The sequence below is a fragment of the Hemiscyllium ocellatum genome, chromosome 7 (assembly GCF_020745735.1).
Source record: "Hemiscyllium ocellatum isolate sHemOce1 chromosome 7, sHemOce1.pat.X.cur, whole genome shotgun sequence".
In the NCBI taxonomy this organism is placed as follows: Eukaryota; Metazoa; Chordata; class Chondrichthyes; order Orectolobiformes; family Hemiscylliidae; genus Hemiscyllium; species Hemiscyllium ocellatum.
In genome coordinates, this window is record NC_083407.1 from 63,292,069 (window position 1) to 63,318,606 (window position 26,538).

Genomic DNA, 26,538 nt, shown 5'->3' on the forward strand with positions numbered 1-26,538 from the left:
TATTACAATAATCTGAAAAACCTCAAATCACTGTACTGGCAATATGGTCACTGGCTTTCCATAATTTTCTAAGCCCATCTTCTGATCTTTTTCAGCTGTAATTTCTTCTTCAAAAACAGAACATTTATCCAAGTTTATCATTTGCCTTTTTTAGGGCACTTACTAAAGTTTTTACTTAAGCTTGGAATTTACAGTTTATGCAGACAGCATATCTAATTTCCAAGAACATTTTTGTGACTTTCAGTCAACAGCATGAAGGCATGAGTTTTATTTAGCTTTCAAATGTTTCCATAAAGTTTTATAAGGCTATTAACTGAAAAGTCAAAAGGATAAAATTTAAAAGCTTTATTAAGATACTACGTATAGGAGTTTTTGAGACTGAAATGGTAATTGGCACAAGAATCCAATACAACAGGATGATAAACTAAACTGAATGCAGCAACTGCCTAGGGTCAACCATCCAAAGCCTGAGAGCTTGACAGAGGCAGAATTAATTTCCAATTCCTTTTAAAATGATACAAATCAACAGAAGAGAAAAAGAGAAAGGGGCAGAGTTGCAGCACTAGCTTAATATTTATGGAGAGTCAGCACAGATACATTGGGTCACAAAAGCTCCTCCTGTCTGTTACTAATCTATGATTCTGTAGAACACAACAAATGGGTGAATTAGCCTCTTTCAGAACATCTGATCTTCAGGTAATCATTCCATTCTCTTGGCACCTCTACATTTGATGTCCTCGACTGGTTCCTCCCTTTCCTCGTGTGTTTGCCTTTGCAACTTCAGCAAAGCTTTCTGTGCTGAATGGTGTTGAAGTACTTTATTTCACCCTCAGGCTGATAGAACTGTGAATTTTAAGTTCCTGGACACGCAGTAAAATGTCAACCAGCACAGTTATTGTATATACCCTTAAAACTGCACTACAATTTACTAAGATCATGGCTGATCTGTTTGCAATTCAAATTCCATATTCCTATCTCATACTAATAATCCTTTATGTTCTTTTCTAAAAGTTCATTTATTTTCATCTTAAAAATACATATTGGCTCCACCTTTACTGCTTACAAAGGCAGAGAGTTCCAAAGCTTTACAATTCTGAAAGAAAAGATTCTCATCTCTGTGCTGAAAGGACAATTCTAATTTAAAAACAGTGCCCTCTTGTTCTCGGCTGACCCACGAGAAAACATGCTTGCCATATCCACTGTGCCAAGGCTAATTACAAACTTATACAATTCTATTGATTCTTCCCTCATTCTTCTAAACTCCACAGAAAATAAGGCCAATTTGTCCAAACTATTCTCATAAATCAATCCACTCCTTCCAGACATCAAACTAATACACATCGTTTGAACTACCTCCAATGTATTTACATCCATCCTTAAATAAGGAGACCAAAACTACACACAAGTGGAATTACCTGTGTTAAAAGACAGACTTAATGTTTTTGGAATCTTGAGTTCAACATACAGGATGGAACAAGTTACAACACTTGGAAGCTCAGAAGGGCTGCAATCTGACATGTGGGAGAAAATGGTTGGGGATCAATCAGCCTGAGGGTGAAATAAAGTACTTCAACACCATTCAGCACAGAAAGCTTTGCTGAAGTTGCAAAGCATATTTCCATAGCAGGAGACATGCACTCAATTTATTTGTTGAATTAAGAATATAACTTTGACAGACTTATATAAAAATGGCAACCAAAATATCTCCAGGCTGCAAATTGAGGTCGACATACTAAGAGCCCAGGGAATACTGAAAGACCTTTGAACAATAGGGTTGGTTGGAGTTTTAATAGCATCTCTGGGGGAAAAAAACTGCTTAATTGTGCAACAGGTTTTGTCCTGGATAGTGATCATTGACTACTGCCTATCTACATGAATTATAGGGTCGGTACATTGGGCCCACTGGGGTCGGTACATTGGAAATCAATCTGAGCTATTCCCGGAGTCATCACAAAAGTTCAATATTCTATGAAATATGCGAGGTTCCCCAATTTACCCGAATTTCAGGCCTAGATTGATAGAATACACAGAACAGGTTTTGGTACCAAACAAGAGTCACTACTGATTACAAGTACATAAACTCTAGCTACTGGAAGACAGTTATAAACTGTCAGCATATAATACCCCTCATTAAAACTCCAATCCCCTTTTTAAAATCTTGTATATATACACACACACACACATAGACAAACAGGCAGGGTAAAATAGGTGATGGACAGAGGGGAAAAACTGGAAAGATAATTCAAGAGTCTTTTTTTCCTGGGTTCCTTTGTTGAGATGATCCTTATGACTCTTTTGATGGTCAACATATTGCTTCAGTTGTCTTTCTCGAGATACTTCCACTGGTTGGTAAGAGACACAAGGTGACTGGTTCACTCATTTAAAAAATCTGACTCATTCGTTAAAAGTCACAGCATGCAACAATTGATCAAGGAACGATGCATTGGTTTTATTCAGGTTTACAGTAGTTTTGATTACAGAGGCAAAAAGATCTCTGTAATTGAGAGCAGGTCACTAGTCCATTGACAATCAACTTCTCATTGCCAGGAAAAGCTGCATGTGTATATTTTCTTGGTTCTAAACCATCTGCAACTTGAACTTCAATTACTACTTGTTCAAACACTTGTTTACTTAATGACAGCCATAGCTGTCAGGTTATGTACTTTCACAGCATACAACCACCCTTTCAAAAACGGATTTTAAAACAGCTCTTTCTCATTTCAGTCACCAGTTATTTAAAAACACAAAATACAAGACACAACCCTAACAGAATGAAAATAATTTTTGATGGAAACGAACTTAGTCAAAACCAACACAAATAACTCAATGAATGAGTTCAAATAACAAACTTCTATGGCTCTATATGATTGTTCAATTAAAGAAATTGTTAGTTCTGATAAAGATTCATCAACTTGGAACATTAACTACTCCTCTCAACAGATGTTGCCTGATCTGCTGGGTATTTCCAGTATCAGCAGAATTCTGTTTTTAAATGAATGTTTAGGGTAGATTGAAACATTTGTGTGCAACAGTCAGCATCAAACTTGAGAATTAAATTGGAAGTTGACTGACCACCAGAAACAGTTTATCTGAAGAACAGTGTAGCACAAGCCCTTTGGCCCACGAAGCCCGCACCAACACATGATGTCTTTTCAAACTAAACAGCTTTTACCTCATATTCTTCCATTACCTGCCTATGCATACATCTGTCAAGACACCTCTTAATTGCCGCTATTGTATCAGCCTCCACCACCTGTTCTGGTAGTGTATTCCAGACACTTATCACTCTCGGTTTGAAAAAAAACTGGCCTCTCATATCTACTTTAAACTTATTACCTTTTATTTTTAACCTATATGCCCTAGTATTTGCACAAGATTTTCCACACGAAGAATTACTCACTAACATTGAACAAAGTTAGCAACAGATAATCTCAAAATTAGAATGCATTTTCAATCGTCAATCTATCCAGTATAGTAGCAGCTTGATGCGAATATTTTATCTTTAAAAAATAAAATTAGAACATGCAAAGAAAACTATACACTACAAAACAGGAATCAGAAGTATTGGTAACTAATTTCTACAAGATTGGAACCAATTTTTACACTTGCTAACAAATTAAGCAACAAAACCATTTTGAGTGTGATGGTTTCAAAAGGATATCAAGTCTAACAATGTGCTGTGTGTTCTGTCACTCATACAGAGCTGTGCTACCATTTCTGCTCTCAAGATTTCATCATCTGACATGCCTGAAATAAAAGTGAATGAAGCATTAATGCAGTGAATAAACCAGTACACAAAGACATATACAAACTGTTATGAAACTGTCTTATATAACAGTATAATTCACAAAATATAATGTTTAATACAATAAACTTATTACAATTTAGAGAAATAAGACCATAAGATATAGGAGTGGAAGAAAGACCATTTGGCTCATCGAGTCCACTCCGCCATTTAATCATGGCTGATGGGCATTTCAATTCCACTTACCGCTCTCTCCCCCCATATTTCTTAATTCCTTGCGAGATCAAGAATTCGTCGATCTCTGCCTTGAAGACATTTAACTTCCCCGGCCTCCTCTGCACTCTGCGGCAATGAATTCCACAAGCCAACACTTTTTGGCTGATGAAATATCTCCTCATTTTTGTTTTAAATTGACCCCCCTCTAATTTTAAGGCTGTGCCATTGGGTTCTAGTCTCCCTGCCTAACACCAACAACTTCCCAGCATCCACCCTTTCGGAGAGAAAGTGAGGACTGCAGATGCTGGAGATCAGAGCTGAAAATGTGTTGTTGGAAAAGCGCAGCAGGTCAGGCAGCATCCAAGGAGCAGAAGGGCTCATACGCAAAACGTCGATTCTCCTGTTCCTTGGATGCTGCCTGACCTGCTGCGCTTTTCCAGCAACACATTTTCAGCTCCACCTTTTCTGAGCCATACATTACCTTGTAAGTTTTTATTAGATCACCGCTCAACTTTCTAAACTCTAATGAATACAATCACAGGATACTGAGCCGCTCATTATATGTTAGGCCTACTATTCCAGGGATCATCCTTGTGAATCTCCGCATGTCCTTCCTGAGGTGTGGGGCCCAAAACTGGACACAGTATTCGAAATGGAGCCTAACTAGAACTTTATAAAGTCTCAGAAGCACATCGCTGCTTTTATATTCCAAACCTCGAGATAAATGACAACATTACATTCGCCTTCTCAACCACTCAATCTGCAAGTTAACCTTTACAGAGTCCTGGACCAGCACTCCCAGATCCTTTTGTACTTTAGCTTCATCAATTTTCTCAATTTAGAAAATAGTCCATGCCTGTATTCTTTTTTCCAAAGTGCAAGAACTCACATTTGCTCACTTTGAATTTCATCAGCCATTCTCCTAATCTGTTTAAGTCTTTCTTCAGCCTCCCCATCTCCTCAGTACGACCCGCCTGCCCACTTAACTTCGTATCATTGGCGAACGCCGCCAAAATGCCCCCGCACCTCAATCCAGATCATTATATACAGCGAACAGCTACGGCCCCAATACTGAACCCCGCGGGACACCACTTGTCACCGGCTGCCATTCTGAAAAAGAATCTTTTATCCCAACTTTCTGCTTTCTGTCAGACAGCTAATCCTAAATCCATACCAGTAACTCACCTTACACAGATTTGGCATCTGCAGAAAGAAATAAACAAACAAACAAAGAAGATTTTATATTTCCTAGCCTTGACAAGATTTTAAAAGGTGACTGCAAGGTTCAGATTCTTGAATACTTCATCAGACTATCTAGATGGGCTTCTAAATTCCATCAATTGTGTTTGATCTTGGGACTTTACAAGTCTTCTGTTCAGAGTGATGACCAACAAGACCATTTAGTCAAAAATACAGTTTACCAAAAACAAATTACACACCAGGGATACAGTTAATCTACAATTTAGTTTTCCCCACGGATATTCCCTTTGTGTTCTTTCCCAGTTGTTTATTTTATGATTGCATCAGGAATTTGGGTTCTTTATACCCTCTCATTGATACAGATCACATTGGAATAAGGCCAAGACCAGAATACTGCTGCTTCAGTTTCATAAAATCTTGTCATCACCTTACTACAATTAATTCTTGGAAGAGCGATAAAATATCTCATGAGCATCCTCTCTAAAAGCAGGTACAGCCATTCTTCCTTCCCCTGCTCCAGAAGTCAGGCATCTATAAACTTTCTATGATACAATTAGCATAATCTGTTCTTAAGGTTTCGGCCTGCAACCCTCCTGCACACAGTCCGTATTATTCCAGAAGTAATCAATGTATGTGACATCACAGCACAATCCAATGAACAAAAATAACTTTTTCCTAAAATCATTTTTTTGTGGCTATATCTCAATCTTGCAAGGATCCTGCTATTTCTTCATCTTTCTAACACCCAACAGTAAAAACAATCCTTTACAATCGTGTCTCAGATCAAAAAGCTCTCCCACAGTATCAACTGTTTCATTCTATCCTTCTTACAATACCCATGGGACAAGATCTGGGTTATCAACTAATGACAAATCACCAGCACTGGATGAAAGGTACTCGAGGCTGTTAAAAGAAGTAAGACAGGAGCATAATTTTCAATCCTTACTGGTTACAGGCTTGATATCAGATAATTGAAGGACTGCTAATCTGGGTAAGAGCCTCAGTATATATGTGTTTATGTATCTGGGTAAGAGTCTCTGTGTAGATGGTGAATGTAGAATAGATTGAATAATCTCAGGTCCATTCGTCAAATGTCCATAACAGGCAAATTATTAAAAGTAATTCTGAGAGATGAGATAAATTGTCAATTAAAAAAATATGGATTAGTTAAGAATAGGAAGGAATGTTGTGGTTCTGTTTGCCGAGCTGGGAGTTTGGGTTGCAGACGTTTCATCCCCTGTCTAGGTGACATCCTCAGTGCTTGGGAGCCTCCTGTGAAACGCTTCTGTGATGTTTCCTCCGGCATTTATAGTGACTTGTATCTGCCGCTTCCGGTGGTCAGTTCCAGCTGTCCGTTGCAGTGGTCGGTATATTGGGTCCAGGTCGATGTGCTTATTGATTGAATCTGTGGATGAGTGCCATGTCTCTAGGAATTCCCTGGCTGTACTCTGTTTGGCTTGTCCTATAATAGTAGTGTTGTGCCAGTCGAACTCATGTTGCTTGTCATCTGAATGTGTGGCTACTAAGGATAGCTGGTCATGTCGTGGCTAGTTGGTGTTCATGGATGCGGATCGTTAGCTGTCTTCCTGTTTGTCTTATGTAGTGTTTTGTGCAGTCCTTGCATGGGATTTTGTACACTACATTGGTTTTGCTCATGCTGGGTATCGGGTCCTTCGTCCTGGTGAGTTGCTGCCTGAGAGTGGCTGTTGGTTTGTGTGCTATTGAATCCTAGTAGTCGCAGTAGTCTGGCTGTCAGTTCAGAAATGTTTTTAATGTATGGTAGTGTGGCTAGTCCTTTGGGTTGTGGCATGTCCTCATTCCGTTGTCTTTCCCTTAAGCATCTGTTGATGAAATTGCGAGGGTATCCATTTTTGGCGAATACATTGTATAGGTGTTCTTCTTCTTCTTCTTTTAGCAGTTCTGGTGTACTGCAGTGTGTTGTGGCCCTATTAAACAGTGTCTTGATGCAACTTCTTTTGTGTGTGTTGGGGTGATTGTTTTCGTAGTTGAGGACTTGGTCTGTGTGTATGGCTTTCCTGTCTACCTTTGTGGTGAATTCTCCGTTTTCTGTACCATCACGTCTAGGAATGGGAGTTGGTTGTCCTTTTCTTCCTCTCTAGTGAATCGGATTCCTGTGAGTGTGGAGTTGATGATCCGGTGTGTGTTCTCTATTTCTGTGTTTTTAATGATTACAAAGATATCATCTACATATCTGACCCAGAGTTTGGGTTGAATTTGCGATAAGATTGTTTGTTCTAACCTTTGCATGACCACTTCTGCTATGAGTCCAGAAATGGGTGAGCCCATGAGTGTGCCGTTGATTTGTTCATATATTTGGTTGTTGAATGTGAAGTGTGTTGTGAGGCACAGGTCCAGTAGTTTGAGTATGCAGTCTTTGTTGATAGGTTCTCCGTCTTGTCTGTTCTGTATATCCAGCAGGTTGGCTATTGTTTCTCTGGCTAGGGTTTTGTCAATAGAGGTGAACAGTGCCATTACATCGAATGATTTCTTCCTTGTCTATGTGTATATTTCTGATGATGTCCAAGAATTTCTGTGTTGACTGTATAGAGTGTCTGGATCCGCTGATCAGGTGTTTCAGATTCTGCTGTAGTTCTTCAGCCAGTTTTTGCGATGTTGTGTCCCTGGTAGTGATACTATGGGTCTGAGTGGGATGTCTGGTTTGTGCACTTTAGGTAGTCCATAGAATCTGGGGGTGTTGTTGCTTTCAGGTTTCAGATACAAACCACTATAAATGCTGGAGGAAAGATCACAGAAGCGCTCCACAGGAGGCTCCCAAGCACTGAGGATGTCACCTAGACAGGGGATGAAACGACTGCAACACAAACTCCCAGCTCGGCGAACAGAACCACAACAACAAGCACCCGAGCTACAAATCTTCTCCCAAACTTTGAATAGGAAGGAATATTGGAACAAGCAAAAATCATTCAGCCCATCAAGACAATCAAGATCATGATTGATCAAACACTTCTGAAAAATCAAAATCAACATGGATAATCACAGTAACACACAATTGTTCCATGGGACACAGAAGAGGACAATTCCTAAATTGGTTCCAATACCTACTGCCATTTTTACGTTTTTTCTCCACATTCGTGCACACTATTTCTCTCCAAAGAATCATCCAATGCCCTTTTGAATGCCTCAACTGAACCTGCCTCCAACACATTTCCTGGCAATGCATTCTATACACTATACACTATACATTCTATACACTAACTGCTCACTGTGTAAAACAGTTTTATTTTCTCTCATCACTTTTGTTTGCATATCACAATCAATCTATGTCCTTCCATTATTTTTTACTTTTACAAGCAGGAACAGTTTCTCACTGTCTTCTCTATCTATCCCACTCATGATTTTGAAAACCTCTAAGTAATCTCCTCTCAGCCATCTTCTCTTCAAGTAGAATAGTCCCAACTTCTTCAATCTATCCTCATAACTGTAGTTTTTCATTCCCAGAAACATTCTTGTAGATCATTTCTCTCCAATGCATTCACATCTTCCCTATAATGTGACTCACAACTGTACACAATAGTCCCGTTGAGGTCGGAGGTCTTGTTCAAATTCAACATCACCTCCTTATTCTTGTACTCTATGCCCCTGTTAATAAAGTCAAGAGCACTGTTTGTTTAATTATCTGTTCTCACTACCTGATCTGCCACCTTCCAAATGATCTGCATACTTATATACCCAGGTCTCTCTGCTCTTGCAGCCTCTTCAGAATGGCATCCGTATTTTATATTATCTTTCAATGTTCTTCATCATTTCACAATTCTCTGCTTTGCACCTCATCTGCTACTTAACTGCTCACTCAGCCAAGTTGTTAATGACTTTTTGGAGCTCCACACTGTCAGCCTCAGTTTACAATTGTTCCTAGTTTAGTGTCTTCTGCAAACTTGGAAATTGTACCTTGCGGACCAAGATCCAGATGACTAATATATATCAGGAAAAGCAAAGGTTCCATGCACTACATACTTTCCTATAATCATAAATATATCCATTAACCATTACTCTGTTTCCTATCATGCAAATGGATGATTTGTCAAGTCTCTCATCTTTTAGAATGACCAAGCTTGGCAACCTCAATCAGGACCCTGGGTTCATGTCACACTACAGATGACCCCACTGCACTACACACACTCTCAAACACACACACAGGCCCATACACTCACAAAGACCCTCTCTCATACACAAGCTCTTTCTCATATGCTGACACATACACACCCACAAACGCACCCTCTCACAGACTTATACCCTTTTACACTCACACACACTCTCACAGACAATCATACACCCCCTCCACACACACACACCCACACTCCCAAATGCATACAAACAGGTTTGAGATCAATATGTGTACTTGCAGAATTACATCTTATTTTGCTGAAAAACTGCATGAATCCATGTAAGATTCTATAAATCTGATTTTTAGAGCTGGAATCTGTCTGAACATTGGGGCACAAACAGCATCACAAATGGCACTTCACACCATTATCTGAGCTGACATGGCATCTGTTGTTAAAGTTCACTTGAGAATATAACTTTAAAAAAGGTTCTGGGATTTACATATGAAAGAACTGAAAAACCAACATGGTCATTCTAAAAGATGAGAGACTTAACAAACAATCCAGGTCTTTTTCGACATATAATTTTAGTCGCATCACACTGCAAACATTTGCTATAAATTCTGTGTCTTACGATCTTACACTCCACAACCACCTGATGAAAGAGCAGCACTTCGAAAACTAGTGCTTCCGAATAAACCTGTTGGACTATAACCTGATGTTGTGCGATTTTTAACAATATTTCCAGTGGCGATTCCGCATTGCATAGAAGGTTCCCTGCTTTTTGTAAACAAGGATTAACGACTTAGATATAAATACAAAGGGCACGATCGAGAAGTTAATTGATCCCATAGTTGATCTTGGAGAGTGGATACAGATTACAGGTACATTTCAGTAGATTGGTCACCGAGGCAAAAAAGTGGCAAATGGAATTCAACCCAGAGAAGTGTGAGATGATGTGTTTGGAGACGTCAAATAAAGAGTGAAGAATAAATGCGAGATTGAAATGGACAGGTATAAACTAAATGGAGACCTTGGAGAGAATATTTCCATATCCCTGAAGGCTAGCAGTTCAGGTTGATAAGGTATTTAAGAAGATAATTGGAATCTTTTCCTTTATTAGCCAAGGTATGAAATGAAAGAGGAGGCGGCTATGCTGGGACTGTATAAATCACTTCTTAGGCTACAACTTTGGTATTGTGTGCAGTTCTGGTCATCTCATTACAGTAAGGATGTAATTGCACTGGAGAGGGTGCAGAGGAGATTCATGAGTATGTTGCCTGGACTGGAAAAATGCTGCTACGAGAAAAGCCGAGATAGTCCAGGGATTGCTCAAACTGGAGCAGAGATGGGTAGAAAAGTGTGGCTCTGGAAATGCCCAGCAGGATAGGCAGCGTCCGAGAAGTTGGAGAGTCAACATTTTGGGAATATGCCCATCCAGCACCCCACTTTTTGACTCTGACTCTCGCATCTGCAGTGCTCACCTCCTCCTTGTACAGAGAAGGTTGAGTAGAGATTTGATTGAGGTGTACAGAATTGTGAGGGGTCTGGATAAAGTGGATGTGAAGGATCTCTTTACCTTAACAGAAAGATCAGTGCCTAGAGGACATAGTCATAGAGTCTTACAGCACAAAAACTGACACTTAGGTCCAACTCGTCCATGTCAAACATAACCCCAAACTAAAAACTAGTCCCACCTGCCTGCTCCTGGCCCATATCTCTCGAAACCTTTCATACACACATACTTATTCAAATGTCTTTTAAATGTTGTAATTGTACCCCACATCCACATCTTCCTCAGAAACTTCATTCCACTTACGAACCACCCTGTGTAAAAAATTTGCCCCTCATGTCTTTTTTAAATCTCTCTCCTCTCACCTTAAAAATATGCCCTTTACTCTTGAAATCCCCCATTCCAGGGAAAGGACAACTACCAATAACTCTATCTAAAGCCATTATTTTTCAACCTCCTATGCTCCAGTAAAAAAGTTCCAGCCTATCCAGTCTTTCTTTATAACTCAAACTTTCCATAGCTGGCAACATCCTTGTAAATCTCTTTTGAACCTTCTCCAGTTTAAAAATATCCTTCCAATAACTGGGCGACCAGAACTGGTAGATTTAGTAACTGGTATAAAAGATTAGAAGAAAGATGAGGAAACATATTTTCATCCAGAGGGTAGAAGTCTGGAAGTCTGCCTGAAAGTTAGGTAGTAAAGACAGAAACGCTCGACTCTCTTAAAAGATGTCTGGAAATTTACCACATAATCTGCAGAGCCCTGAACTAAATACTGAAAAGTGGAATTAAGAGTGGATGGTTCACTTTTCAGCTGGTGCAGACATGATGGGCCAAATGGTCCTTTTCTATGCCTTCAGCATTCTATAACTATCGGCAATTAGTTGAGGGGCTTATTATATTTAATTTATATTTATATTTAATAAACACATTGTCCCAACCCTGCAAATAATAGGGAAGACAGAATTGGGAGTTATCTTGCTCATACTTGCCATTTTTAAAAATTCATTCACAGGATGATAGTGTCACTGGCTGGCCATCAAGGAAATTGAGTGCCGAGTCGAAGGGGCGGAGCTAAAGGCTGCAATCTTCGAGACTACAGCAGAATCGGCCGTGGATCAGGTCCGGACTCTCGAACAGAGAGTCCGGATCTTACAGAATCACACTGACGATCTTGAGAATCAAGGTTGTCGAAAAATATTCGTTTGCTGGGCCTTCCCGAACGGGAAGAGGAAGGCCAGCTTACAGCATTTCTCAAACAGTGGCTTCCACAGCTTTTAAATCTGGAGGCTGGATCAGGCCAGGTAAGGGTGGAATGGGCCTACCGGGTTGCAATATGCGGGCCCGGCTCGAACCAGCACCCCCGCCCAGTCCTGTTCCGACTGCAGAGCTATAAGAAGAGGCAGATGCTCTTAGAAGCTTCCAGAAATCTTGGGAAAGATCCCCAAACAATGATTTATAAAGGATCCAAGATTATGTTATTCCAGGACTTGTCCCCAGCTCTGGTCTGAAAGAGGAAGGCATTTGATGAAGCAAAGTGTTTAAGGGACTTAAATTTTCAGTCCTCCTTGCGCTACACAGCGACATTATGCTTTAATCATGAAGGGTCAGTGTATAACTTCGGATAGCCGGAAAAGGCCAAGGAATTTTTGGACTCTCTTAGATAAATTGTATGAGTTAATTGTTGTTGTTTTGCTCTCCCCCCACTCTCTCCCCTTTTTTATATTAATCCCTTTTTTTACCTTACTGGTTAATATTATCTTTGGGGGGGTGGGGAGAGGGATTTATTTAGTTATTCTACTAAGTGATTTTCTCCCCCCCCCCCCCCACTTTTCTTATATATCCGGGAGGGTCTAGTTAATGTTGGTGGGGGGAAGGTGGTTAACCTTATTCTGTTTTATTTCTGTCTTTAGGACCAGGGTTGTTTTCCCCTGTTATTTTGTATTATTATATTTAATTATTACTTGTTGAGGCTGTAATTTTATAGTTATATATGTTTATACATGGTATTAACATTACCAAATATATCCAGGCGTTGGTGTGGGGGGGGGGGGGGGGGGTGCGCCAGGTAGGGTGCTCACTGTTAACTCTAGCTCTGTAGTATATTTGGATTTTCTTCATCCTAACGAGGAGCGCCTGGGTCATGGGTGGGGAACTGGTTTGGAGAGGATACGATAGACTGTTGGTTTGGAAGTGATACCCCCTGGGAACAAGGGGGAAAATCTCCATTTAATTGCGTTTTGTATTTTTTTTTTATTTAGAAATAGTTTCTTATTATATCGATGTGAGTGTATTAAAGAGCCTTTATTTTTGTAAATTTTATATGCTCTATGCTCAGGATGTTCTGGATAGGGTTTCCCTTCCCGAGGGATCTCGGACTTGCCCGGACAATTATGGTTGATCAGTCGGTTAAGTGGTGCACCTGGAATGTCAAGGAGAGTAACTCACCAGTCAAATGGAAGAAAATATTATCAACCCTCAAGAAAGAAAGGGTCGATATAGCTCTCCTACAGGAGACACACTTATTGGATAAAGAACACTTGAAATTACGACACGGTGGATTTGATCTGGCTTTATTTTCTCCTTTCAGCTCAAAAAGCAGGAGAGTTGTTATTCTTATCTGGAAGAATTTCCCTTTCAAAATCCTAAATCAGATAAAAGACGAATCTGGACGATAAATTCTGATTAAAGCCCTTATAAATGGAGAGGAATATGGGATCTTAAGTTTGTATTGCCCCATGGCACATCCTTTTAAATTTATAACGGAAGCCTTTTTAAAATTGATGGCTCTCAGTGCTCGTCATACAATTATAGGGGGAGACTTTAATTATATTATGGATCCAGAAATAGATAGGATTCCCAAGAGTACTGCAGGAGTATCTCCCAGATCTAGACAATGGGTGGATTTGACCAAAGAATTAGGACTAGAGATTTCTTTTACTCCAATCCACATAAATGTCATACAAGAATCAATATGTTTTTTGTCCCCTTGTTTTTTTTTTAATTTCCATATCATCCTGTAAATAGGCAGCATAGCAATTTCCAATCACGCTGCTGACTATTTGGAAATCAAGGCAAGGAACAATGAGATATCCCCCTGGCATTGACGTATGGACCCCGTTCTGATGAAAGATAGGAATCTGTAAAGTCCTTCTCTCAAGAATTTAAAACTTTTTTAGAAATTAATTCAGATACGGCTCGCAACCCATCAATGATGTGGGAGACCATCAAAGCTTACGCGCGGGGTTTGATCATCTCATACTCAGCGACCCAGAAAAAATTAAAGGGAGAACAACAGCGTCTGCTCGAAGCTTGCTTAAAAGCAGCTGAAACGGCATAAGCTGACAGACCTTCTATTATCAAATTACAAAGGATTACAGCCCTTAGGACAGGTCTAAACACCACGCTTACCCTAATGGCTAAGTGGGAAATATTATTTGCAAAACAAAGGTTATATGAATTTGGCGATAAACCTGGTAGATACTTAGCATTTCTCGCAAAGAAATAGAAGCCCCCTCAAACCATCACGTCTATCAAAGAAAGTACGGGCATTCTGACTCATGATCGTGAAAGGATTAACGTAATCTTTAGAAAATTTTATTCTGATTTATATAAATCGCCGGATTGCGAAGACAGGACTATGAGGATGCAGTCATTTTTTAAAAACCTGACCTTTCCGGACTTAACTCCAGAACAGGTATCGGTCTTGAAAGTTCCCCTCACAATCCAAGAAATTCTTGATGCAGTCAGGCAACTTCAGAGCGGTAAGGTGCCCGGCCCAGATGGCTTTCAAACATTATTTGCCTTAACAAATCTCTGTTGAATGACATTTATTAGTTTCTCTAAATTGGAATCAACTTTGTTCTTGACATTGGTCTCAAATAGTTTTTCCACCAATTTGCTTGGAGTCACCCTCCCATTGTGGCAAGTCTCAAAATAAGTATACTTTTAAGCGGAAGTATTTTTGTCACTGCATGTGACCTGAGATTATGGAAGTTTCATATCCCATCTTACCTCAGGGATAACCTGAAGCACAATATGTAATGGAAGCACGCTGCACATTTGAAATTTTACGTTTGTGTATAAGAGTAAGATTCTTTAATATTTATGCCTAGTTTCTGTGGTTATGGGAGATAATACTACCACTTCTACATCAGGCAAGATACCCTGCTGGAAGTAAAATTACATCACCGCCTCCTATTTTTTTTGACAACAGGTTACAACATTAGCAATCATCCAGTCTTCTGGTACCACTCCCTTTTCCAAGGAGGAGTAAATGATTGTGGTTAAAATGATTTTTACAACTATTTTTGCTTTGTTTTTTTTTGTCACTCAATCACTTCCAGTTTTCTACATATCTTGAGTTTCCTCTCTGCTAGAACATCCTGATTCCCTATCCCTTCAATATTCATTTAAACTATCACATTGGTCCCATCTGAGTTGAGGAGCAACCTTTAGACTGTTGTGATGAACCAGACCAAACTCCTTCAAGTATATCAAGGAGATAGCATAGGCCATAACTTTTGTCTTATTTAAGGCGCTGTGTTCCAGATATAACTCAACTGGTTACATTACTCAGCTTTAGGCAAAACACACATGATTCCTAATCTACAGTTAAAATATAAACAAAATAAAGAATTAGTAGAAACTTATTTTGTTGGAAAACTTGAGAATAACAGAATATTTAACTAAACAGGACATGTTCCAATTTAGTAACATCCAATAAACACACTCTTGGCAAAGGAAAAGCAGATTGTCTCACATGCGATTCAGGCAGCAGTCAAAGAGAACTCCAGATTTTTGCAGGGGCAGGGAAATAGCTTCCACAAACAACTACAAAACCCTAACAAAAACCCTGGTTCTGTGGGAGTCTGGCTCTACCATTCATGCTGCTTCTATTGTTCCAACTTCAAAACAAAAAACCCCAAAGTCTCCGAAATTGTTTACCTTATTGGCTTGGAAGAGAAAGCTCGGTACCTACAGTTCAAAACCTCAAGAAATAAACCTGTTAAAGCATACTACAGTCACACTGTATAGGTCTCCACTACCGCACAACTGTTCCCAATGCTCCAGAAATATGAAGACTGAATGTAGCGACAGTTATCCAAGTTCTACACATTTTCTTGCTGTTATTATTCTCAATAGCATACATATAGACAACAGAACATAAAACATTACTGCGCAGTACAGGCCCTTCCGTCCTCGATGTTGCGCCAACCTATGGAACCAATCTGAAGCCCATCTAACCTACACTATTCCATTATCATCTATATGTATATCCAATGACCATTTAAATGTGCTTAATGTTGGCAAGTCCACTACTGTTGCAGGCAGGGCATTCCACGCTCTTACTACTCTGAGTAAAGAGTATTTTGCATCAGTATTCACTGTGGAAAAGGATATGGAAGATATAGACTATAGGGAAATAGATGGTGACATCTTGCAAAGTGTCCATATTACAGAGGAAGAAGTGCTGAATGTTTTGAAACGGGTAAAGGTGGATAAATCTCCAGAACCTGATCAGGTGTACCCTAGAACTCTGTGGGAAGCTACAGAAATGATTGCTGGGCCTCTTGCCGAGATATTTGTATCATCGATACTCACAGGTGAGGTGCTGGAAGTTGGCAAACGTGGTGCCACTGTTTAAGAAGGGTGGTAAGGACAGCCAGGGAACTACAGATCAGTGAGCCTGACGTCAGTGGTGGGCAAGTTGTTGGAGAGAATCCTGAGGGATGAGAGGATTGATTAGGGATAGACAACATGGGAAGAAGTAACAAAGAGGATTGATGAGGGCAGGGCGGTAGATGTGATCTATATGGATTTCAATAAGACGTTCAACAAGGTTCCCCATGGGAGACTGATTAGCAAGGTTAGATCTCATGGAATACCGGGAGAACTAACCATTTGGATACAGAACTGGCTCAAAAGGTAGAAGACAGAGGGTGCTGGTGGAGGGTTGTTTTTCAGACTGGAGGCCTGTGACAAGTAGAGTACCACAAGGATCGGTGCTGAGTCCTCTACTTTTTGTCATTTACATAAATGATTTGGATCCAAGCATAAGAGGTACAGTTAGTAAGTTTGCAGATGACACCAAAATTGGAGGTGCAGTGGACAGCGAAGAGGGTTACCTCAGATTACAACAGGATCTTGACCAGATGGGCCAATGGGCTGAGAAGTGGCAGATGGAGTTTAATTCAGATAAATGCGAGGTGCTACATTTTGGGAAAGCAAATCTTAGCAGGACTTATACACTTAATGGTAAAGTCCTCAGGAGTGTTGCTGAACAAAGAGACCTTGGAGTGCAGGTTCACAGCTCCTTGAAAGTGGAGTCGCACTTAGATAGGATAGTGAAGGCGGCGTTTGGTATGCTTTCCTTTACTGGTCAGAGTATTGAGTACAGGAATTGGGATGTCATGTTGCGGCTGTACAGGACGTTGGTTAGGTCACTGTTGGAATATTGCGTGCAATTCTGGTCTCATCCCTATCAGAAAGATATTGTGAAACTTGAAAGGGTTCAGAAAAGATTTACAACGATGTTGCCAGGATTGGAGGAATTGAGCTTTAAGGAGAGGCTGAACATGCTGGGGCTGTTTTCCCTGGAATGTTGGAGGCTGAGGGGTGACCTTATAGAGGTTTACAAAATTATGAGGGGCATGGATAGGATAAATAGGCAAGTCTTTTCCCTGGGGTCAGGGAGTCCAGAACTAGAGGGCATAGGTTTAGGGTGAAGAGGAAAGATATAAAAGAGACCTACGGCGCAACTTTTTCACACAGAGGGTAGTACGTGTATGGAATGAGCTGCCAGAGAAAGTGGTGGAGGCTGGTACAATTGCAACATTGAAGAGGCACTTGGATGGGTATATGAATAGGAAGGATTTGGAGGGATATGGGCCGGGTGCTGCAGGTGGGACTAGATTGGGTTGGGATGGACGGGTTGGACCGACTAGTCTGTTTCCATGCTGTACATCTCTATGACTCTATCTCTGACATCTGTCCAAATCTATCACCCCTCAATTTAAAGTTATGTATCCTCATTTTAGTCATCATGATCCAAGGAAAAAGGGTCTCACTGTACTCCCTATCTAATCCTCTGATTATCTTGTATGCCTCTAATAAGTCACTCTTAACCTTCATCACTCTAACAAAAACAGACTGAAAACAGCCTCAGCCTTTCCTCATAAGATGTTGCCTGGTATGGAGGGAACATCTTGGTAAATTTCCTCTGCATCCTTTCCGATGCTTCCAAATGCTTCCTATAATGCGGTGACCAGAACTATACGCAATAGTCCAAGTGCAGCCACACCAGAATTTAATACAGCTGCAGCATAATCTCTTGGCTCTGAAACTCAATCCCTCTACCAATAAATGCTAACATACTGTACGCCTTCTGAACAATCCTATCAACCAGGGTGGCAACTTCCAGAGATCTATGTACATGGACACCAAGATCTCTTGGCTCATCCACACCACCAAGAATGTTACCAATAGGACTGTACTCTGCATTCCTGTACTCCTTCCAAAGTCAATCACCTTTCTAAAATAAACTCCATTTGCCATCTCTCAGCCAGGCTCTGCAGCTTATCTGCGTCCCTCTGTAACCTACAACATCCTTCCACACTGTCCACAATTCTACAGACTTTAGGGTTATCCACAAATTTACTAACCCATCCTTCTACGCCCTCATTTATAAAAATGACAAACAACAGTGGCATCAAATAGATCCTTGCGGTACACCATTAGTAACTGAACTCCAGGATGAATATTTTCCAAAAACCACCAACATCTGTCTTCTTTCAGCTAGCCAATTTCTGATCAAAACCACTAAATCACTCTTAATCCCATGCCTCTGTATTTTTTGTAATAGCCTACCATGGGGAATCTTTTCAAAAGCTTTACTGAAATTCAAATATACCACATCAACTGCTTTAGTCTCATCCACATGTATAGTCACCTTCTCAAAGAACTCAATAAGGCTTGTGAGGCATGACCTACCCTTCACAAAACCGTGTTGACTATCCCTAATCAAATTATTCCTTTCTAGATGATTTAAAACCCTATCTCTTATAATCCTTTCTAAAACTTTGCTCACAATAGAAGGCAGGCTCACTGGTCTATAATTATTCAGGGTCGTCTCTACTCCCCTTCTTGAACATCTCATCCAGTAGCCTGTATCTCAGTATTCTCCTCACCAACATTGTCTTTTTCCTGTGTGAATACTGACAAAAAATATTCATTCAGTGTCTCTCTTATCTCTTCAGACTCCACACATAATTTATCACTACTGTCCTTGACTGGCCTTAATCTTACCCTAATCATTCTTTCATTCCTGACATACCTATAGAAAGCTTTAGGATCTTCCTTGATCCTATCCTCCAAGACTTTCATGTCCCGTCCTTACTCTTCTTAGCTCTCTCTAGGTCTTTCCTGGCGAACTGGCAACTCACAAGCGCCGTAACTGAGCCATCACATCTCATCTTTACATAAGCCTCCTCCTTCTTCTTGACAAGAGATTCAAGTTCTGTGTTGTATATTGACTTCAGCAAGGCATTTGAAAAGGTCCCCCATGGTAGGCTCATTCATAAAAGTCAGGAAGTATGGGATGCAGGAAGATTTGGGTTTCTGGATTCAGAATTAGTTGACTGACAGAAGGCAGAGAGTGGTTGTAGATAGAAAGTGTTCTTCCTGGAGGTCAGTGTTTTGTGGGGTCCCGCAGGGCTCTGCTCTTTGTAGTTTTTATAAATGACTTGAATAAGGAGGTTGAGGGGTGTGTTAGTAAATTTGCATGACACAAAGATTGGAGGTGCCACTGATAGTATCGAGGGCTATTGCAGGCTGAAGCGCGACATAGACAGGATGCAGAACTGGGCTGAGAAATGGCAAATGGAGTTCAACCTGGATAAATGTGAAATGTTGCCTTTTGGAAGGTCGAACTCGAATGCTGAAATAGGATTAAAGACAGGAGTCTTGGCAGTGTGGAGTAACAGAGGGATCTTGGTGTTCAAGTACATAGATCCTTCAAAGTTGCCACCCAAGTGGATAGGATTGTTAAGAAACCATATGGTGTTTTGGCTTTCATTAACAGAGGGATCGAGTTTAAGAGCCGCGAGGTTTTGCTACAGCTCTAAAAGTCCCTGGTGAGACCACACTTGGAATATTGTGTGCAGTTCTGGTCACCCTATTATAGGAAAGATACAGAGACTTTGGAGAGGGTGCAAAGAAGGTTTACTAGGATGCTGCCTGGACTGGAGGGTTTGCTTTGTGAAGGGAGAGGATGACTAAGCTTGGACTTTTATCTCTGGAGAGGAGGAGGAAGAGAGGTGACCTGATCGAGGTATACAAGATAATGAGTATAATGGATCAAGTCAACAGTCAGAGACTTTTCCCCAGGACAGGACTGACTGGCACAATGGGTCATAGAGTTAAGAGAAAGGTATGGAGGGGACGTCAGAAGAAGGTTCTTTACACAGTGAGTTGTGAATGCATTAAATGCATTGCCAGTGGTGGTGGTGGAAGCAGAGTCATTAGGGACATTTAAGCAACTGCTGGGCATGCACATGGATAGCAGTGAATTGAGGAGTGCAAAGGTTAAGTTATTTTATTTTATATTAGGAATAATGTTCGGTACAACATCGTGGGCCAAAGGGCCTGTTCTGTGCTGTACTTTTCTATGTCCTTCAGTAAATCATGGTTCCCTCGCTTGACATTTTCCTCCCTGCTTGGCAGGTACATACTTATCAAGGAGATGCAGTAACTGTTCCTTGACACAACTGAAATCAGCTTGTTCAATGCCGTGCAGTTTCCTTCCCCATCCTATGCATTGTAAATCTCGCCTAATCGCATCATAATTGTCTTTTGCCCAGCTATAATTCTTGCCCTGCGGAACATACCTATCCCTTTCCATTGTTAAAGTAAATGTAACTGGATTGTGGTCACTATCACCAAAGTGCTCACCTACCTCCAAATCTAACACCTGGCCTGGTTCATTACCCAGTACCAAATCCAATCTGGTCTTGCCTCTTGTTGGCCTATCTACATACAGGGTCAGGAAACCCTCCTGCACACAATGGACAAAAACTGATCCATCTCAAGTCCTCAATCCATAGTATTTCCAGTCAATATTTGCAAAGTTGAAATCTCCAGTAACAACTACCCTGTTACTTTCGCTCCTATCCAGAATCATTTTTGCAATCCTTTTCACCATATCACTGAAACTTTTTAAGAGGTCTATAGAAAACTCCCAACAAGATGACCTCACCTTTCCTGTTTCTAACGTCAGCCCATACTATCTCAATTGGTGAGTTCTCATCAAATATCCTTTCTGCCACCGTAATACTGTCTTTGACTAGCAATTCCACACCTCTCCCTCTTTTACCATCTTCCCAAATCTTACGGAAACATCTAAATCCTGGAACGTGCAACAACTATTCCTGTCCCTGCTCTATCTATGTCTCCAAAATGGTCACAACATCAAAGTCCTAGGTACCAACCCATGCTGCAAGTTCACCCATCTTAGTCCAGGTGCTCCTGGCGTTGAAGTAGACACTGCAAACCACCTTCCTGCTTCTGGTAAACTCCTGTGACCTTGAAACCTTATCATCACCTCACTACTCTCAACTCACTGTACACTGGAACTACAATTAAGGTTCCCACGTCCCTGCTGAATTAGTTTAAACCCTCCTGAACAGCATTAGCAAATTTTCTCTCCAGGATATTGGTACCCCTTTGGTTCAGTTGTAGACGATCCCATTTGTAGAGGTCCCACCTACCCCACAATGAGCCCCAATTATCCAGGTACCCAAATCCTTCCCTCCTGTACCTTTCCTGTAGCCACATGAACTGCTCTTCCTGTTCCTTGTCTCATTAGCATGTGGCACGGATAACAAACCAGAGATAACAACTCTGTTTGTTCTAGCTCTAAGCTTCCACTTTAGCTCCTTGAATTTCTGCCTTACATCCCCATTGTTGGTGTGTTGATGGACAACTTGGGGCTGCTCCCCCTTCCCCCTTGAGGATCCTGAAAACAAGATCAGAGACATCACGGACCCTGGCAGCTGGGAGGTAATACGCCAACCATGAGCCTCTACCAGACACACGGAAAGTGTACATGGTAGATATACAGGAGACAAACATCTGTAAAGTCCTGTACTTACACAATTTTTCCTAATTTTTGAAATTCTGTTTTGGAACTGCATTTCTTTTCCCACATTATTATTTTTGCATGGGTGATTACTGCTGCAATCTGTTTCCTCTGAAAGAACATCATCGTACATTGAGGAAATATAGAATCACTCAAGAAAATGGTGAAAATTCATTTTCTTTTTACTTTCTGCCATCTTACTTCTATGTGAGAGCTTCCAAGTAGGAATAATGGATGACTTCTAGAGGGACATGGGAATCTCAGAAAAGTTGTTCTCAAGAAGTATGTAAATTCTTGTACAACCTTACCTAAATGAATGCGAAGACTCAGTAAAATAACCAGGAAAGTTAAGGCTCCCTCAAGCATAGACCTTTCATGTTCTGTGTCAAGTGCTGCATTTTGATGCTGTGACGCCATCGTCAGTAAATCCACCACTTTAAATCTAGACAAAGGAACAAGATTCACAGCAACGTTACACAGTCATTTGGTTATATCTCTCAGCTTGCACATTTCAAGACAATTTGCAAGAATACCAATTCAAGAAAAAAACCAACATATATAAATGAGTGTGCTGATGATTGGAAATTGGACTCTAAGTGAAGAGATATTGCCTTGGCGAGCACACCCATTAATGCTGGTTGACAGCTAACTGGAAGGCTTTGTTTAAATTTTAAACCATGCGGATTAACTCTGATTGGTCAGGACACTGCCGTCAGAAACGGAGCAGTGAATTGCTGACAACCTACATGGTTTAAAATTTAAGCAGTAAAATTTGTGAAGATGTGGAAGCAAACTTGGAATATTCTAGCTCTTTTCTTTTGCTGAAGTCTCTTCAGATAGTTCTCAAAACTTGTGTATTCTCAAAGAATAATCAAGCATACACTTGCAAACCAGATGTCCCAATGTTCCCAAAACCCATGAAGTCTAGACTAGGCTTTACCTGGCACAGCACTAGAAGTACTCACCTTTCAAAAACAGATGAAACAAAATAATCTGGATCCAGTCTAGAAGCACAAATCTAGGGGAAAAGAATTTGAAGATTTTCAATTTATTTAATGATAATCTTCAATAATTTAAATAAATATATTCAGTCTTAAACATGCGGATTTAAAATTCTAGCACATATACTACACATGAACGGCAGCAAATCTCAAGATGTCAAACATGGGCATACCTGGAGAAGGAAGATATCTGGGTCAATCATAGAATTGCAAAAGTGGGACTGAACATAGGTCATAGCCTGTCCTTTAATTTGCAGACCATTTCTAACCCACATGTTGCTGTGTATCTCCGATAGACTTGCCTAAAAAATAGTTAATAGCCTTTCAGTTCTTCACATGTATACCAACAAATTGAATAGTCAAAACTTTTCATAGACTTGAACTCAACATTAATATGCAAATCTCTAGGCTATTTAGAAGCTTTATTCTTATATTTAACTGTAAAAATGTCATGGAAGGTGTATGTGCGTACAAACATTATATTAAAAAGTTGTGTTGGTTTCCATAACTCAGAGTACATTCGTTAAATAGGTCAACATAAATTTGAACAATTTAGTGACAAACTCTTATTTACAATTGTGTGTTCCCCTTATTTACCTACAGAATAGGGATAAAATGGCACAGAACAAAGTCTGGTCCAAGGGTGATCATGTAATACCAATTATGACCAAGAACCTTATGCAGGCCTTATATATGCAGGCACACAATATTTCATTGCTTGTGAGAGTTCGTAGGCTACTCCTTAATTAAAACATTGCTATACATTTGGAAACATATAAGTGCTACATTCTCCATGCTGTTCAAATTTGAAAAAGACTCAAGCATTGACCCACTTTCAAATATTTCATAGGAATCTTGGAACAGGAGGAGGCCACAAAGCCCCGAGAGTTTGCTCTACCATTCAATGAGATCATGGCTGATTGGTGGCCCAACTGCACAAACCTGACTTTGGTCTGTATTCCTTAATACCATGGCTTAACAAAAAAAATCTACCTCAGATTTAAAATTCACAACTAATCTTGCATCCACTGTTGTTTGTGGAGGAGACCTCCAAACAACTGCCCTTTCAGGGTAGAACATCTCTTCTGAACAATCCAATCAGAGTATCCCTCCAGTTAGAGTCATAGAGATATACAGCATGAAAACAGACCCTTCGGTCCAACCCGTCCATGCCAACCAGATATCCCAACACAATCTAGTCCCACCTGCCAGCACCCGGCCCATATCCCTGCAAATCCTTTCTTTTCATATACCCATCCAAATGCCTCTTAAATGTTGCAATTGTACTAGCTTCCACCATTTCCTCTGGCAGATCATTCCATACCAGTACCACCCTTTGTGTGAAAAGGTTGCCCTTTAGGTCTCTTTTATATCTCTCCCCTCTCACCCTAAACCTATGCCCTCTAGTTCTGGACTCACCGACCCCAGGGAAAAGACTTTGCCCATTTACCCTATCCACACCCCTCATAATTTTGTAAACTTTTATAAGGTCACCTCTCAGCCTCCGACGCTCCAGGGAAAACAGCCCCAGCCTGTTCAGCCTCACCCTATAGCTCAAATCCGCCAACTCTGGCAACATCCTTGTAAATCTTTTCTGAACCCTTTCAAGTTTCACAATATCTTTCCCATAGGAAGGAGACCAGAATATTCCAATAGTGGCCTAACCAAAGTCCTGTACAGCCGCAACATGACTTCCCAACTCCTGTGCTCAACACTCTGACCAATAAAAGAAAGCATACCAAATGCCGCCTTCACTATCCTATCTACCTGTGACTCCACTTAAGGAGCTTTAAACCTGCACTCCTAGGTCTCTTTGTTCAGCGACACTCCCTAGGACTTCACGATTAAGTGTATAAGTCCTGCTAAGATTTGCTTTCCTAAAATGCAACACCTTGCATTTATCGGAATTAAACTCCATCTGCCACTTCTCAGCCCACTGGCCCATCTGGTCCAGATCCTGTTGTAATCTGAGGTAAACCTCTTCACTGTGCACTGCACATCCGATTTTGGTGTCATCTGCAAACTTACTAACTGTACCTCTTATGCTCGCATCCAAACCATTCATGTAAGCGACAAAACATAGAGGACCCAGCACTGATCCTTGTGGCACTCCACTGGTCACAGGCCTACAGTCTGAAAAATAACCCTCCACCACCACCCTCTGTCTTTTACCTTTGAGACAGTTCTGTATCCAAATGGCTAGTTCCCCCTGTATTCTATGAGATCTAACCTTGCTAATCAGTCTCCCATGTGGAACCTTGTTGAACGCCTTACTGATGTCCATATAGATCACATCTACTGCTCTGCCCTCATCAATCTTCTTTGTTACTTCCTCAAAAAACTCAATCAAGTTTGTGAGACATGATTTCCCACACACAAAACCATGCTGACTATCCCTAATTAGTCCTTGCCTTTCCAAATACACAGACATCCTGTCACTCAGGATTTCCTCCAACAACTTGCCCATCACCGACGTCAGGCTCACTGGTCTATAGTTCCCTGGCTTGTCCTTACCACTCTGATTTAATATATCAGAATAGTTTTTTTTTCTAAATTGTGTATTTTGACATGACCAATGTATTACATTTCCAAATTTGTGTCTGTGAGAGAGAGAGAGAGAGAGAGAGAGAGAGAGACAGAGAGAGAGAGACAGAGAGAGAGAGACAGAGAAACTGTGCTTCCTCTTTCTGAATAATTAACTGGATTGATTACCTGAATATGTTCCAGGTGGTTTCAAGTACATTTTCAGATACAAAATAGTATAGGTATAATGTCACAGAATGAGAAAATGAAACTTTTGATTGGAAAATGTACAGAAAAAGCAAGTGTTTTTTGCTTATAAAATCTAGAAATTATACGCCCAGACTTCTGAGATTGGCTAATGAAGTATACATTTTTCTTGAAACAATTTTTTTAAAAATCATTGAGTAAATTTAGCCATGCTGTTGTGAAACACAAAACTTATCTTTATTCAAAATGCTCTTTAGGAGGTTGCAACTTCAGTTGAAGAAACAAGGGACATTTTTACAACCGACGTTTTCTCTTTGATACGTGTTCCCTGACTAGTGATTCATGATTGTCATAAACAGTTAATAAAAATCTCCGAACTGTATAGCTGCTTTATTCATATAAAGCCTCTCCATTGTGTTATTTCTACAGTTGCACAAAAAAAAGTCGCCAAAACAAATGAAACCAGAAATGCAATCATTATTAAGCACTACTCTCGGCTGGAAGCAGATCGAACATGGTTGCAGCAAGGACTTAAGACAGTACAAATGACATAAACCAACAAAAAAATTAAAACACCTGAATTTGAAGTGGATGAACCATCATTTTCATTAGCATCTCTTGATCTGGCAGGAGTGAATCAAGATCCAATTGCTGACATCTAATAGCCTGTAAAGAAGTCAAAATATTACAATGATATAATAGATAAGTTCACACATGAATTCAATTATTTATCTTAAAATTAATGACATTTGACAAATTATAAATCACAAATTAATAAGTGTCTTCTATTGCACTGCATATCTTTCAAAATATTTTTGCACTGACAGTATTATTATATTATTCAAACTATTATATGGCAATAGTGAATTTAAGGGACAAAACAGCATCAACCTTTTAAGAAACAATGTCTG

At 40.2% G+C, this 26,538-nt stretch overlaps 1 protein-coding gene across 4 annotated transcripts in view; it reads right to left on the minus strand.

Moving 5' to 3' along the window:
- ubr3 (ubiquitin protein ligase E3 component n-recognin 3) overlaps nucleotides 1–26,538 on the minus strand; it is a 362,664-nt gene that overhangs the window by 219,115 nt on the left and 117,011 nt on the right. For all 4 annotated transcript variants that reach the window (XM_060827270.1, XM_060827272.1, XM_060827271.1 and 1 more), the window contains 5 exons: nucleotides 26,204–26,293; nucleotides 23,071–23,199; nucleotides 22,862–22,914; nucleotides 22,205–22,338; nucleotides 3,660–3,747 (listed from right to left, as the gene is read on the minus strand). In XM_060827270.1, coding sequence (XP_060683253.1) covers nucleotides 3,660–3,747; nucleotides 22,205–22,338; nucleotides 22,862–22,914; nucleotides 23,071–23,199; nucleotides 26,204–26,293 — 494 coding nt within the window. The remainder of the gene's footprint in view (nucleotides 1–3,659; nucleotides 3,748–22,204; nucleotides 22,339–22,861; nucleotides 22,915–23,070; nucleotides 23,200–26,203; nucleotides 26,294–26,538) is intronic.